A 14384-nucleotide genomic window follows, 5' to 3' on the forward strand; every position below is an offset into this window, starting at 1 on the left:
TGATCGATTCCCTATTAAAGAGAACGGTAACATAATGCATTATGGAGCCAGAAATGTTCTGGCTGCCGATACAAAGAATTGGGCAGCCTTAAATATGTTTTAGGACAACGACATGTTCTGTGTCCTTTAGATTTATGGTCTCCATAAGTGATTCACTAGACCATTAGAAAGGAATTTCTCAATTGCATAGGTTGTAAATACAATAAGATAACAGAGTTTGTCAAAGTTTCACATAGAAATCACGACCCAAGATATCTGTGTTTTCTTTTTTTTTCTCTTTTTTTTTTTATTTTTTTATTTTTTTAATGTTTAACAATCACTGCCATACAATTGCGATTTTATCCCTCCCCACCTACCCCTCACTACCTCCCTCCCTCCCCACGACTGCATACAATTCTGTATAAATTCTACATATACTTTCCTATTGAGTATATTTTCACTATAGTCATGCTATGTAGTCAGACTAAGATAAATGAAAGAAATCGTATAAGAAATCAGAACATGATACACAAACACATACACATACACAGACATGATCTGCTACATTATGTGAGTGACTTCCATATTTCTCTCTCTGAGTGTGGAAGGCATTTTGCCTTGAGATCCACCACTGGGATTTTTTTTTTTTTGTAAGAAGTTCTTGTGTTTTTACAAAAATCTAAGTCTACCAGAAAAAACTCTCACACACTGTGGTTGTTGCTGTGCATAAAGTTTCCTGGTTCTGCTCCTTTCACTCAGCATCAGGTCATAGAAGTCCTTCCAGGCCTCTCTGAAGTCTCCTTGTTCATCATTTCTTATGGCACAATAGTACTCCATTACATTCATATACCATAATTTATTCAGCCATTCCCCAATTGATGGACATCCCCTTGACTTCCAGTTTTTGGCAACTACATAGAGTGCTGCTATAAATATTTTTGTACATGTGGGACCCTTTCCCATTTTTATGATCTCTTGGGGATATAGTCCTAGTAGCGATATTGCTGGGTCAAAGGGTATGCACATTTTTGTAGCCCTTTGGGCATAGTTCCAAATTGCTCTCCAGAATGGTTGGATGCGCTCGCAGCTCCACCAACAATGAATTAGTGTTCCAACTCTCCCACATCCTCTCCAGCATTTATCATTTTCTTGTTCTGTCATGTTTGCCAATCTTATAGGTGTGATGTGGTACCTCAGAGTTGTTTTGATTTGCATCTCTCTAACCAATAGTGATTTAGAGCATTTTTTCATATGATTATAGATAGCTTTAATTTCTTCCTCTGAAAATTGCCTGTTCATATCCTTTGACCATTTATCAATTGGGGAATGACTTGTATGATTATACATTTGGGTCAGTTCTCTATATATTCTAGAAATGAGGCCTTTATCCCCGAGCTTAGCTGTAAAAATTTTTTCCCAATTTACTACATCCCTCCGGATTTTGGTTGCATTGGGTTTGGTTGTGCAAAAACTTCTCAGTTTAATGTAATCAAAGTTATCCATTTTGCATTTCATAATGCATTCTATCTCTCCTTTAGTAAAGAATTCTTCCCTTCTCCATAGATCTGATAAATACACTATTCCTTGCTTCTCCAGTTTATTCATGGTATCAATCTTTATACCTAAATCATGTACCCATTTGGACTTTATTCTTGTGTACGGTGTCAGGTATGGGTCTATGCCTAATTTCTGCCACACTGTTATCCAGTTTTCCCAGCAATTTTTGTCAAACAATGAGTTCTTATCCCAGAAGCTGGGGTCCTTGGGTTTATCAAACAGAAGGTTGCTATATTCCTTGCCTACTGCATCTTGAGTGCCAAGTCTATTCCACTTGTCTACCTCTCTGTTTCTTAGCCAATACCAAGTGGTTTTGATAATTGCTGCTTTATAGTACAGTTTGAGGTCTGGTAGCCCTAGGCCACCTTCCCAAGCATTTCTTTTCATTAGTCCCTTTGATATTCTGGACCTTTTGTTTTTCCAAATGAATTTTGATATTATTTTATCCAGCTCTAGAAAGTAATTGTCTGATAGTTTAATTGGTATGGCACTAAATAAGTATATTAATTTGGGTAGAATTGTCATTTTTATTATATTAGCACGGCCTACCCATGAGCAACTAATGTTTTTCCACTTACTTAAATCTGACTTTATTTGTGCAAAAAGTGTCTTGTAATTGTGTTCATATAATCCCTGGGTTTGTTTTGGCAGGTAGACTCCTAAGTATTTTATACTGTCTACCCTAACTTTAAATGGGATTTCTCTTTCTATCTCTTGCTGTTGGACTTTGTTGCTAATATATAGGAATGCAGAAGATTTGTGTGGGTTTATTTTGTACCCTGCAACTTTGCCAAAGTTGTTTATTAATTGAAGTAATTTTTTACTTGAATCTCTGGGATTCTCTAGGTAAATCATCATATCATCTGCAAAGAGTGATAACTTAGTTTCTTCTTTGGCTATTCTAATTCCTTGAATATCTTTATCTTGTCTAATTGCTACAGCTAACATTTCTAGTACCATATTGAATATTAGTGGTGATAATGGACATCCTTGTTTCACCCCTGATCTTATTGGGAATGCATCTAGCTTATCCCCATTGCATATAATGCTTGCTGAAGGTTTTAGATAGATACTGCTTATTATTTTTGTGTTTTCTTTACCATTAACACGCCATAACATAGTAGATGTCCAGAAAATATGAAGATATGGAAAGCGTCCCGTTGTTCAAGATAGTGTCTTAGGTTAAAGGTCTTCTAAGGAATGTAGAGTCAGCCCTGGCTGGCTTTTGCTGACATAGGAAGAGGCATTCTCTGAGTTTGCTTCAGAGAGAGCAAAGAGATTATTCCAAAATTGTATATTAAACGTTATCAACAGCAATAAAGGCCAGGACTGTTCTTCATGATATGCAACCTCAGATCACTTCATCTCTCTCCCTTCATAAATTACAGAAAACAAAAGGGGGATATGTAGGACTACATCCTTCTGCAGCTTGATTTCACAAGCCTCCTAAGCAGCAAAAGTTGTATATGAGGTGTGTCTCCTGCAGAAGCAGGGACATGATTGTGAGGTGAAGCATGCCTCCTTGGGAACCCAGCTGGGCAGGAAATGCCCTAAGGAAATTGTATGGCATTCTGTGTCATGAAGCCTGGCAATGGGTCTTAAAGTTTCACATTGTATGTTTGTGTGTTCTCCCAGGAAATGGATGTTTGCCTCTCCTTATCTTGGGATGTAACCAGGACGTCAATTTCTAAATAAAAGTTGACTCCTGAAGTGGCTCGGGACAGTGGCTTGCTCCCCAACCTGCCCATGCTGTGCCTTGAATAGTTTGGTGTCTGGTTGCTCTCTTGAATTCCCACATGCTCTCCTGTCCCCTTACAGGTGACCCCTGTTCAAATTCTGCTGCCCAGGACACAGCACGAAAGAAAAAGAGAAAAAAAAAAGAGAAATTCAGCCAGTAAAACCCAAGTTAACTAGGCATCTTTCAGCCATTGACATTTAGCTTCCTTTGGAGAGGAGAAAGAGAGGGAGAGAGAGAGGATGAGCTGAATTATCCAACTGGCTAGGTCCCCATTTAGGCAACAAATGCTGTGAACTGGGGCTGGAGGGGAAGAGTGAAGGGTGAGACACAATCCTGGCCTCATACTCTGGTCCAGTGTTTCTGGCAAATAGGGAAACTCCAGAAAGCAGGTTAAGTTAACTTGTAGATCACCTTTCCATTTTCAAAGGTCCTTAGCAGAGCCGTTTAGATGAGGCCAAAGAAAAGAATTCCTTCTTTAGCTGTTCATCAGCATTTGTGAAGGGCCTAGTATTGTCCTTGCTAGAGAGGGTGAAGTGAAAGAGCTGAGTCTGGGGCACTATTCAAAGTCCTAGGGATTTTCCTTTCACCTCAGAGTTGTTCTGGTTCACATTTCTGTTACTAGCAGTTTCAAGCGATATTTTATTTGAATTTTTTTTCAATTCAAAGAAATACAAAACAAGGAAGTTTGAAAAAAAACTTTGCCATGTGGAGAACAGAACGCGACTGAGGATTCAAAATGTAGAGCCCAAAATTTCCATTTCAGGAAGACCTGCACAGTAAATACTCTGCCTTGTGCTTTATGTGTCCGTCTCTTCTTCCTTGGAAGTTTTCCTTTTCCCCCCGCTGTGCACTCATTCCTTTTTTCCTTTTTTCCCTTCTGCCCCTCCCCCCAGAAGGCTACAATGAAGTGTGGATATATACATTTCCCGCAAACTACTACCTTGACTGCTGATGATATTTAATATCAATTTTAGACTTTAATAAGGGCCAAAGTTTGCATGAAGAAGAGCCTGGACCTAATAGTCTCCTTTGCTTAGAGGATGCCTTTGGATGGGCAAATGGGACTTCCTTATCAGACCCTTCTTCTAGCATCCTAGTGTTAAGAAAACCACAAATACTTTGGGGTATGACTTCAGCTTTGTCAAACTCTGTTAAGATCACAACTTCAAAGTCCTGTGAAGGACAGGATGTCTGTCATCTGGGTGATGGGACTTTTTCCTTATCTTAAATCACAGAGACATGCTATGTGTTGACCTGAAAACTTGTTGAAGAAAAGGCAACAGGCTGAATGCATACATTTTATGATTTAATTAATTGATCAATTCCCCATAAAGAAAACAGTCACATAGTGCTATGGAGTCAGAGGTGACTCTGACTACCTAGTACAGAAAACATCTGTCTTAAGTACATTCTGCCATGAGAAGGAAACTCTCCTAATTAAGCAAATCATAAATTCAGTAAGACAAGACAATTAACAAAGCAATGTCAGTCAGGTCTTGAGATTCCAAGCTGGGTAAACATATGTCTCAGGTGGTAAGGAAGGAAGGAAATCCCACCACTAGTGAGTGGCAGGCTTCCTGCCCCAAACAGGTAACTGACACAGGAAAGGGCAAACAATGTTCAATGGAAACCCAGGATGCCTATTTTTTCTTTACCACTAATATGCCATAACATAGTATGTGTCTATAGATAATAAGATACAAAGGAAAGTCCCATTATTCAAGATATGTCATAGGTTAAAGGTCTCCCAAGGAGTGCAGAGCCAGGTTTGGCTGGCTTTTGCTGACATAGGAAGAGGCATTCTCTGAGTTTGCTTCAGAGAGAACAAAGAGATTATTCCAAAATTTTATATTAAACATTATCATATGGAAAGAAGATGCCCATAGCCTGGGATCATAAAACCCAACTGACGCCACGTTGTGTACAATGTGTTTATCAAGAGAACTCCTTCCTCATGGCAAAATGTACTTAAGACAGTCAATTTCTGTACTAAGGCAGCCAGTTCTGATCCTGGCTCCATAGCGCTATGTAACTGTCTTCTTTATGGGGAATTGATTAATTAATTAAATCATAAAATGTATGCATTTAGCCTGTTGCCTTTTCTCTCTAGCCAAGTTTTCAGGTCAACACTGCATACCATAAAAGTTGTTAGGTTGCCTCATGGTTGTTGTTGACCTGAAAACTTGTTAAGAGAAAAGGCAACAGGCTAAATGCATACATTTTATGATTAAATTAATTAATTGATCAATTCCCGATAAAGAAAACAGTTACATAGCGCTATGGAGCCAGGATCAGAACTGGCTGATTTAGTACAGAAATTGACTGTCTTAAGTACATTTTGCCATGAGGAAGGAGTTCTCTTAGATAAACACATTGCAAACAAAGTGGTGTCAGTTGGGTTTTATGATCCCAAGCAATGGGCATCTTCTTTCTGTAGCATGTCTCTGTGATTTAAGAGAAGGAAAAGGTCCCATCACCCAGATAACAGACATCCTGTCCTGAACAGGCCTTTGAAGTCGTTTATCTTAACAGAGTTTGACAAAAGCTGGAGTTACAAGCCAGGCCTTATCACTAAGATGCCAGAAGAAGGGTCTGGTAAGGAAGTCCCATTTGTTTGCTTGACATCCAAAGGTATCCTCTAAGTTAAACAAAGGAGCCTATTAGGTCCAGGCTCTTCTTAATTCAGACTGTGACCCTTATTAAAGTCTAACATTTATATTAAATATTGTCATTGTCATTCCCTTTCATTATTAAATATTTCTATTTGTTTCCAATTAATTTTTAGTCTATCTTTTCACTGCCCTTTAGTGAATGTAATTTTTATCTCACTATGATGTGAAGAGGCTGCATTTTACATTTCTGCTTCTCTGTATTTGATTGTGAGGTTTTTATGCTCTCATGCCTGGATAAGTTTTGTGGAAAGGCCAGGTACTGCTGAGAGAAAAGTATATTCCTTTATATTCTCATTCTGTTCTCTCCAAAGATCTAATGATGGGCTTCAGACTCTGGGAACTTCCCTGAACTTCCCTTGAATCTCTGCACCTGGCCTTTCATACTCAATTTTGCAGACAGGTTCCCCCTGAATCTTGCCACTTAACCTGGCCTTTCATAATCAAATCCAGTTCCTACTCAAATTCCTTGCCCTTGGCCTAGCCTGGTCTTCCATCGTTGGTTACATCCCACCCCAGCCCTGCATTGTCTGCTTCCAGCTGTTTCTGCCCCTGTATTACATCATTGGTTACCCCAGTCCCATACAGATCCTCTTTAGACCTCCCTCCCAGACCATTAGACCACATCTAGATCCCTCCTACAGTCATTTCTCTATTTAAATTCCATCTTGCCTCCATGAAGGTGCTCAGATTCAATCCAGCGCAGATTCTGTCTGGCTGAGATTCTGTCTGGCCTGCTTGAGAATACAAGCATTACAAATGCTTAGGCTTTGTTTTTCTGTAGTTTAGAAAAGTCTTGAGTAAAATTCATTTGAGTAGGACCCGGGGTGTTGGTATTTTGGGGCCCCCAGAATCCCTCAAACCTCAACAGTAGCCCTCTAAATTTTCCCAAATTTATTTACCTCCTTCACTTCTTTCTTGTTTACCTTTAGTTAGATTTATCTAGTTCTGAGAGGGGAAGGTTGATGTCCTCCACTAGTGTAGTTTTGTTGTCTGTTTCCTCCTGTAACTCATTCCAGCTGTGCTTTTAAACCTTAGATGTTTGTGGCCCCTTTGAGCAAGATATAGTTTCCTTCCTTTTCTCTTTTAATCAGATCTATTTGTGCTATTGCTTTGTCTGAGATGATCATTGTTACCCCTGCTTTCTTTGCTTCAGTTATAGTATAATAAATTCTACTCCAGCCCTTTACCTTTGCTGTATGTGTATCTCTGCTTTCAGTGTGTTGCTTCTAAATGGTTTATTTTAGGATTCTAGTTTTTCATTCATTCTACTACCTACTTCCATTTATGGGTGAGCTCATTTCAATTTTGATTTACAGTTATAAGTATGTATTTTCCCCCATCCTGGTTTCTGCATTTCTCCTTCTCTCTCTCTCCCTTTCACCTTTAACCCTGTCTCTTCTCCCTAGCGTTTTCCTTCTGATGAATGTCTACCCCAATCTGCCTTGGGGCAGCTAGGTGGTGCAGTGGATAGAGCACCAGTGCAGGAGGCTGCAGAACCTGAGTTCAAATCTCACTTCAGACACTTGATGCTCATTACCTGTGTGACCATGGGCAAGTCACTTAACCCCAACTGCCTCATTTTGGGTCATCCGAAGTCATCTTGATGAATATCTGGTCGCTGGACTCAGATGGCTTTGGAGGAGAAGTGAGACTGGTGACCTGCACAGTGCTTCCTCACTCAAAACAAAGTCAAGTGCAAGTCATGTCATCATTTCTCTGATGGCATGGTCTTCTTCAGCAAAGAAGGATGAACACACCAGTCTACCCTTCCTTCTGTCAGTTCCCTCCCCGCTCCCCATTCCCAGTCCCTTTTACTTCACTATAGGATGAGATAAACTTCTTTACTCATCTGAGCATGTATGTATTTTCCTTTGAGTCAATTTTGATAAGAGCAAGGCTTCAGGTCTCCCTTCCATCTCCCCCATCTTTCCCTACACTGTAATGGCTCTTCCCTGCCTCTTGGATGTGAGATATTTCACCCCCTTCTGCCTCTCCTTTCCCTGTTCTTGGAATGCAGTTCTCTTTCTCACCCCTTAATTTTGTTTTCTTGACTATCATCCCATCACCGTCAGTGTATACAGTTAAAGTATACTCTTTCTAATTGCCCTAATCATGCAAAAGTCTTAAGAGGTACAGGTATCATCCTCCCATGTAGAAACATAAACAATTTAACTTCATTGAATCTCTGCTGTTTTCTCTTTCCTGTTTCCCTTTTGAGGCTTCTCTTAGGTCTTGCATTTGAAGATCAATTTTTTGTTCAGCTTTGGTTTTTTCATTAGCAATGCCTGATTATCCTCTAATTTATTGAATGTCCATTCTCCCCTAAAGAATTTTGCTCAGGTTTGCTGGTGTGTGATGCTTTGCCTTGTGAATATCCTATTCCACACCCTCTCATTGTTTAATGTGAAAGCTATTCCACTATCTGTTAGCCTGACTGTGGCTCCATGACATTGGAATTGCTCCTTTCGGGCAGTTTGTCCTCTTTTCTCCTTGACCTGGGAGCTCTGCAATTTGGCTATAATATTCCTGGGAGTTTTCATTTGGGGATCATTTTCAGGAGGTGATTGTGGATTCTTTCAATTTCTGTTTTACCCTCTGGCTCTAAGACATCAGGGCTGTTTTCCTTGATAATTTCTTGGACACAAAAATACCAAATGTGGTCACAGAGGGTCAGACATGACTGAAATAACTGAACAACAACAGAGCATCCATATAGAATGTCTTGTAAGGTCCAGTGTAAGATGCTGGGCTAATCCTCAGTTCCTTCCTGATTGTTTCTCCACTTTCTCACCAGTTTTTTGAAACCAAATAATTTTTACCCAGGGTAGTTTGTTTTCCACTATATCAAGCACTGAGTTACTGAGTTCCAGTGATTCTGAATCTCCCTTATTTAATCTGTTCCATTAAATCATCTCTCTCTCTGTCTTATTTTAACATTAGCACATGGTTTTGCTGAACACTACTGTGTACTCTAGTTTGAGGTTTACAAGTGCTGTGGCCCTAAACTTACTGCTTGTCATCATGTGTCTTGATATTGTAGGTCTTTTGCTAAAGAAATGAATTTTATTTTCTTCAGCTCTCTCAAATATTGGCTTCATAATTTCGTTTTTATTCTTATTGATGTTTTCAGTCACGTCCAACTCTTTGTGACTTCGTTTAGGATTTTCTTGTCAAAGATATTGGAGTGGTTTCTTTCTTTCTCCAGCTCGTTTTACAGATGAGGAAACTGAGGCAGAGGCAAATGCCCTGCCCAGGAACACACAACTGGTAAGGGTATGAGACCAAATATCAACTCAGATTTTCCTGACTCCTGTCCCAACATTCTATCCTCTGTGCCCCCTAGCTGCCTCTAAAATTTTATTGGTATAATATTAAAAGGGTATATATCACTGCTGAGTGTCTATTTGGGTTTGAATCTTTTGTGGTCCCTGAACCAATTTCCACTCTTATTTCCTTATGAAATGAAAGTCACCATTCATATGTGGAACCACTGGTTACAGCAGATAGGTTACAGATCCAGTGGGATAGTTCATGTACCTTGACAATATACTTTCGAGAATGTACACACAGCTGATGAGGTTGGGGAAAGAAATAACCTTGAGTGGTATCTAATGACTCTGGCTTATTTTTAGTTTGATTGGAATGTTAAGTTACCATCTATGGGAAAAGCTAGCCCTCACAGCTAAGTCAGACTACCATCGATATTCTCTTAAATCTAGGTTACTTATAGATATGGTGAATACAGAGATTGATGAGACTTTACCATTTAGTAGCTGGATCCCGAGTACATGGAGAGGAAGAGGAAGGTGAGTGACTCCTGGAGAATCAGTGTCAGAGAGGAATTTCTCTGCTCTGAGTTCTTGTGGTGGGTCAGTGGAGGTAAAAACCCAGGCTGTAGTATTGTGCTCAAGCATGAGTGCAGGCCTCAGAAAAACCCTAAACAGTCCTGAGGATTCTTTTGAGGCTTGTTTGAGGCAGATTTGCATCAGAGGGACAGAGAAATCATTACAAAAGTGATCCATGAAAGCTGGCTCCATCTTGAATCTCTTGCTGACCTGAGGTGACCAACCTTAGTTGCTGCTACCTTGACACAGGATAAGACTCTTAAACATTCTCTTTGTCCTTAGCTTTGCCTCCTCAACCAGGGTAAAAGGCTGAATGAAGAATTTACAAAGTCCCTTGTACTTTTCTCAGAGTAAATTCTTATTCATTTTAAAGCCAAATATACCCAAATAAATAAGTAGCACTTTTGAAACATTGTAAGCACACTCTGACAACTTAATTCATAATTTCACAGCATACTGATGAAAAGAAGAACTTCTGTAAACCATTTATAAAAGGTTTGGTCCAAAGAAAGAAACAGATTCAGCTTCCCCACATGATTTTTCCTAAGAACAAACAGAACAGGGTTCCTGCTGTGTACCCCTCCCCAAATGATTTGAGCACCTCCACCCCCGATCTGAGAAAGGCCTAAAACCTGGAATGGCCCATCAGGAGACAGACATTTTGGCCCACTCTGGGCTTAGCCTACCACAATGCCTTGTGTGTTCTGGCCTGACAGACATGCATGACTTTGCTGTCAGGGAACCCCACAATTCCCCTTCCTGTGTCAGCAGCTACAGTAGGCCAGATGAAGCTGCCTGGAAGTATTTTTCTATTTATGAATGCCAAAGACAAGCACCTTGAACTGGACACTATCTTGAATACTGGGACTTTTTCTTGGTATGTTATGGACACATGTTAAGCTATGTACAGTCATGTTAATGACATAAGAAACACAGACTCCCCTGGATTAATCATTTCAATGGTCACTTTCACACTTCTTCTATCTTATTATATTTACAGCCTATTCAATTAAGAAATTCCTTTCCCATGTCATGGGTAACATGTATGGAGACTGTATTTTTGGCTGACACAGGCATCCTGAGCCAGCAAGGGAGGGAGGGGGGGGAGGAAATTACTCTGAAGCCATAAAATCCCCTTTTCTGTCCTTCCTGGGCTCATTCACAATGGACCCCCAGGCATATCTCTGTATGTCCCATGCATGTCTCAGTAATCGTTAACGTGTTTACTTATTCTCATTAAACCAGAGTCAGGCATGATGGAGTCAGAAAAGAAGACATAAAAATATTTGAGGTCAGCAGGTTAGAGCACACGTACAGCCTGATTCTGTTTGCTCCTTGTTCAGACCTTCCGTGAGGGGTGTCAGCCATTACTGAGTGTGTTCTAAGAACGAGAAACAAAACTAGGCATTGTGTGTGTTTGTTTCTCTGGAAGCTGCTGGATCATGCATGGAGAGATATGCAGGGGGCTTCACTGTCTGTCATGCCAGAGCACGCAAGGCATGATGGTAGGTTAAGGTCAGAATGGGAGACAATGTGTCTCCTGATTGGCCAGTCCAGGCTTCAGGCCTTTCTCAGGGGAGGGGGCTCCAGAGGGTTTGAGGGGGCCCCTGGCTGGTCCTGATGAGGTTTAAGGGTGAGGGGAACCCCAAAATACCGACGGTCCGGGTCGTGCTCGAATGAATTCGACTCAAGCCTTCTTAAAGCCAAAGAAAACAAAGTTTATTAAGGATTCGCCTAATTGGGTTGCCTCTTAAGGAGCCTAAGCTTTTGTAACGCTTGTATTCACAAGCGGGCCAGACACAATCCCAGCTAGACAGAGTCTGAGCTGGATTGCATCTGAGCACCTTCATGGAGGCAAGGTGGGACTTAAATACAGAAAAGAGTATAGGAGGGATCTGGGGGGTGGTCTGGTAGTCCAGGGTGATGGGAGGAGGGATTTAGGAAGGGTCCTGAGGAGAAGTCCAAGGAGGGTCAAAGGCTGGAAACAGCTGGAGGCTATCAGGAGATATCAGGCTAGGGAGGGTTTGGGTGGGAAGCAGGTGGGGCAATCCAGAGATCTTGATAGGGACAGTTATGGGTATGGGGTTGATGGGATCAAGGGTGGGGAGTGCAACAGAGACCTGAAATGATAATGAAAAGCCCATGGGCTTCCGGAGACTGCCTGAACAAATGAGAAGATTAGATTTGGGTAAGAAAGGCCAGATTAAGTGGGAAGATTCAAGGGGAACTCAAGGAGGCTCCCAGAGTCTGAACCTCATCAGTCCCACTCCTTTTCTAAGGGCACAGTTGCATGTCCCTCTAGAAACCATTTTTCCAAATTAAGAGCATAACTTAGAGCACGATTTCCTCCACATCCCCCAATGGAAAAATGTGAAGCAAAGTAAAAACATACACAATGTTACAGTTTCAACGCATGAAACAAAGTTGCCAAAGCACATCCTTCACTTGATGATCTCAGATTGTCTCCGATATAAAACCCACTGTATCCATTTCTCCTTGGCCCTGCAGCCTGAAGCCTTTCAGAGAGGACAACGGGGGGATTCGGACCCACTGCCATTTAATGCTCATTCCCTCAGCTCCTAAACACACCCCCTCACATGCCACATTTAAGTGTATTTTACATTAAGGGTGGCTCTGCCCTTAGCTGGTCAAACATCCCCATGATCCCCTGGGATCTGCCTGGAAATGAGCCCACATTCCACTCTGCCATGGGAGAAACGTGAGAACCCAAGTGACTGCATTTTGGGAGCAACCTCCACCCCGAAACAGCAGAACTCAGCTTTGCTGGGAATCACCGGCTTTCCTGGCCACCCCCAGGTCGTCTCTTCCGGGCTCTCCCCCTCCCCCCAATCAGGTGGTAGTGATAACCAAGAGATGACGGACCTGGCGGGTGGTGCCCAGGTGGAATCAGAGCCCGGGGTGGAGTTTGGAGGCCTGGGAGGGGTCTGGGGCGGGGGAGGGCTCATCCCACTGAGGAAGGTAATTGACGGGATGGAGGGCGGGGCTTGGGGCGGAGCTCCTGGCCCTGGGTGTGATTGGAGGAAACGGCCCACGGTCTCGGGGGCGGGCAGAGGGTGGGAGCACCCTCCCAGGGGGCTGGCTGAGAACAGGAACTTGGGCTGCGGTGGCTCCTTCTTCTCCTTGCCCTGTGAGCAGAGATCTCTCCCTTTTTCTCTCCCAGAGTTGAGAACTCTGCCCTCTGGACGCCAGCTCTGTGGGTGCAGGTCCCAGGTAGGTCCGAGCCCGCGCCTCCCAGCCCTGCTGGCTCCTCTTACCACTGGGTCTTCACCTTTTCCTCTGACCACGTGGTCTGTGCCCCCTGGTCCCATTCTCCCCCACAGGCCTGGCTGCAGGACAAGCCTCTCCCTGCTGGGGTCTGTAAGGACCGAAAGCTCGTGCCTGCCCTGAGGACGCGACTTTGGATGCAGGAACCAAACCTCCTCCTGACCCGCCTTTACCTGGATCCACAACTCCCGGGCTGCTTCCCTATCAGACCCCAGCCACTGGCTCCCGGTGTCTGATCTCCCTTTGAGGAATTCCAGGCCTGAGCTCTCCCAGAGGATCCCACATCCTCCTGAGCTCCTAGTTAGACCCCAGGACACAGGCCTCCTGCTCTCCCAGGCTCAGTGTCCCCCTGGACCTCTTCTGTCAGTGCAGTGTCCCTGACCTCCCTGCCGTGAGCTGGGGTAGAATGTCTTCCTACCAGACCTTTCCTGGGCTCCCCTTCCCCAGGCCTCCTGTATCCCTGCCCCCTCTTCTTGCAGAGCCCTCAGGCCCCCTACCAGGGGGCTGAATCCCAGACTGGACTGGATCTCCCAGCCTCAGGCTTCCCCTGGACATTCTCTGGGGCTCCATCCCAGAGTCCTCCCCACCCTCCACCTTCCTAAGCTTCCCTCCTCTCTAGATCAATGAGTCAGTCTGCTGTCTAGATAGTGTGTGTGTGTGTTAGTTGGGGAGAGGGTGTGCAGGGAGGGAAAAGGACCAGTTGGAGGGAGATCTATGATTCAGGAGCCATTGAAGTTCTGACTGCTCTTGTCTCACCTGGGATCTGAAAGGCCTTCTGCCCCTTGGTTGTCTGAAGGATAGTAGGGAGGAGAAGGGGGCAGAAGAGGAGGAGGAGGAGAGCATGGGATCATCTACCATTCCCGTAGGTTAGAATCTCTGCCCTGAGGGCAAGGCCTGACCCTCTGTGGATCCCTGTAGCCCAGCCTCCTGCCCTGGAAGAAAAGGGAAAGACTCTGCCCCTCTGGGATCCTCCCTCCCCAGCTCAGCCTGCAGAAGACCAAGGCCTGGCCCAAGCAAGGAGCCTGGAGCCAGAGGGAATGGCCCCTGGGAACTGCAGCCCCCCAGCCCAGGTGAGTGCACTTTGCCCTCAGACTTGACCAACATCAGCCAGAGGCCATTTCCACGGACTAGGAGGGATTGTCTCTGAGGCAGGCACTCCCCTCCCTATGGAATGTTTCTTCACAGAAATAGGCAGGACATTGAAAACAGTAGTAACAACACTGCCCTGCTCTCTCCTTCTGTGTTCTGCAAGGATTGAAGGCACCTTCACATTACAGGCTCTAACCTACCCACCCCCACCCTGGCTAC

At 43.4% G+C, this 14384-nt stretch overlaps 1 protein-coding gene across 1 annotated transcript in view; it reads left to right on the top strand.

The window, feature by feature from the left end:
* The first annotated feature begins 12934 nt into the window (after positions 1-12934).
* LOC140508184 (uncharacterized) overlaps positions 12935-14384 on the top strand; it is a 34004-nt gene continuing 32554 nt past the window's right edge. The window contains 2 exon segments of the mRNA XM_072615962.1: positions 12935-13022; positions 13133-14146. Coding sequence (XP_072472063.1) covers positions 14114-14146 — 33 coding nt within the window. The 5' untranslated portion in view covers positions 12935-13022; positions 13133-14113.

This window comes from Notamacropus eugenii, chromosome 5 (genome assembly GCF_028372415.1).
Source record: "Notamacropus eugenii isolate mMacEug1 chromosome 5, mMacEug1.pri_v2, whole genome shotgun sequence".
NCBI lineage: Eukaryota > Metazoa > Chordata > Mammalia > Diprotodontia > Macropodidae > Notamacropus > Notamacropus eugenii.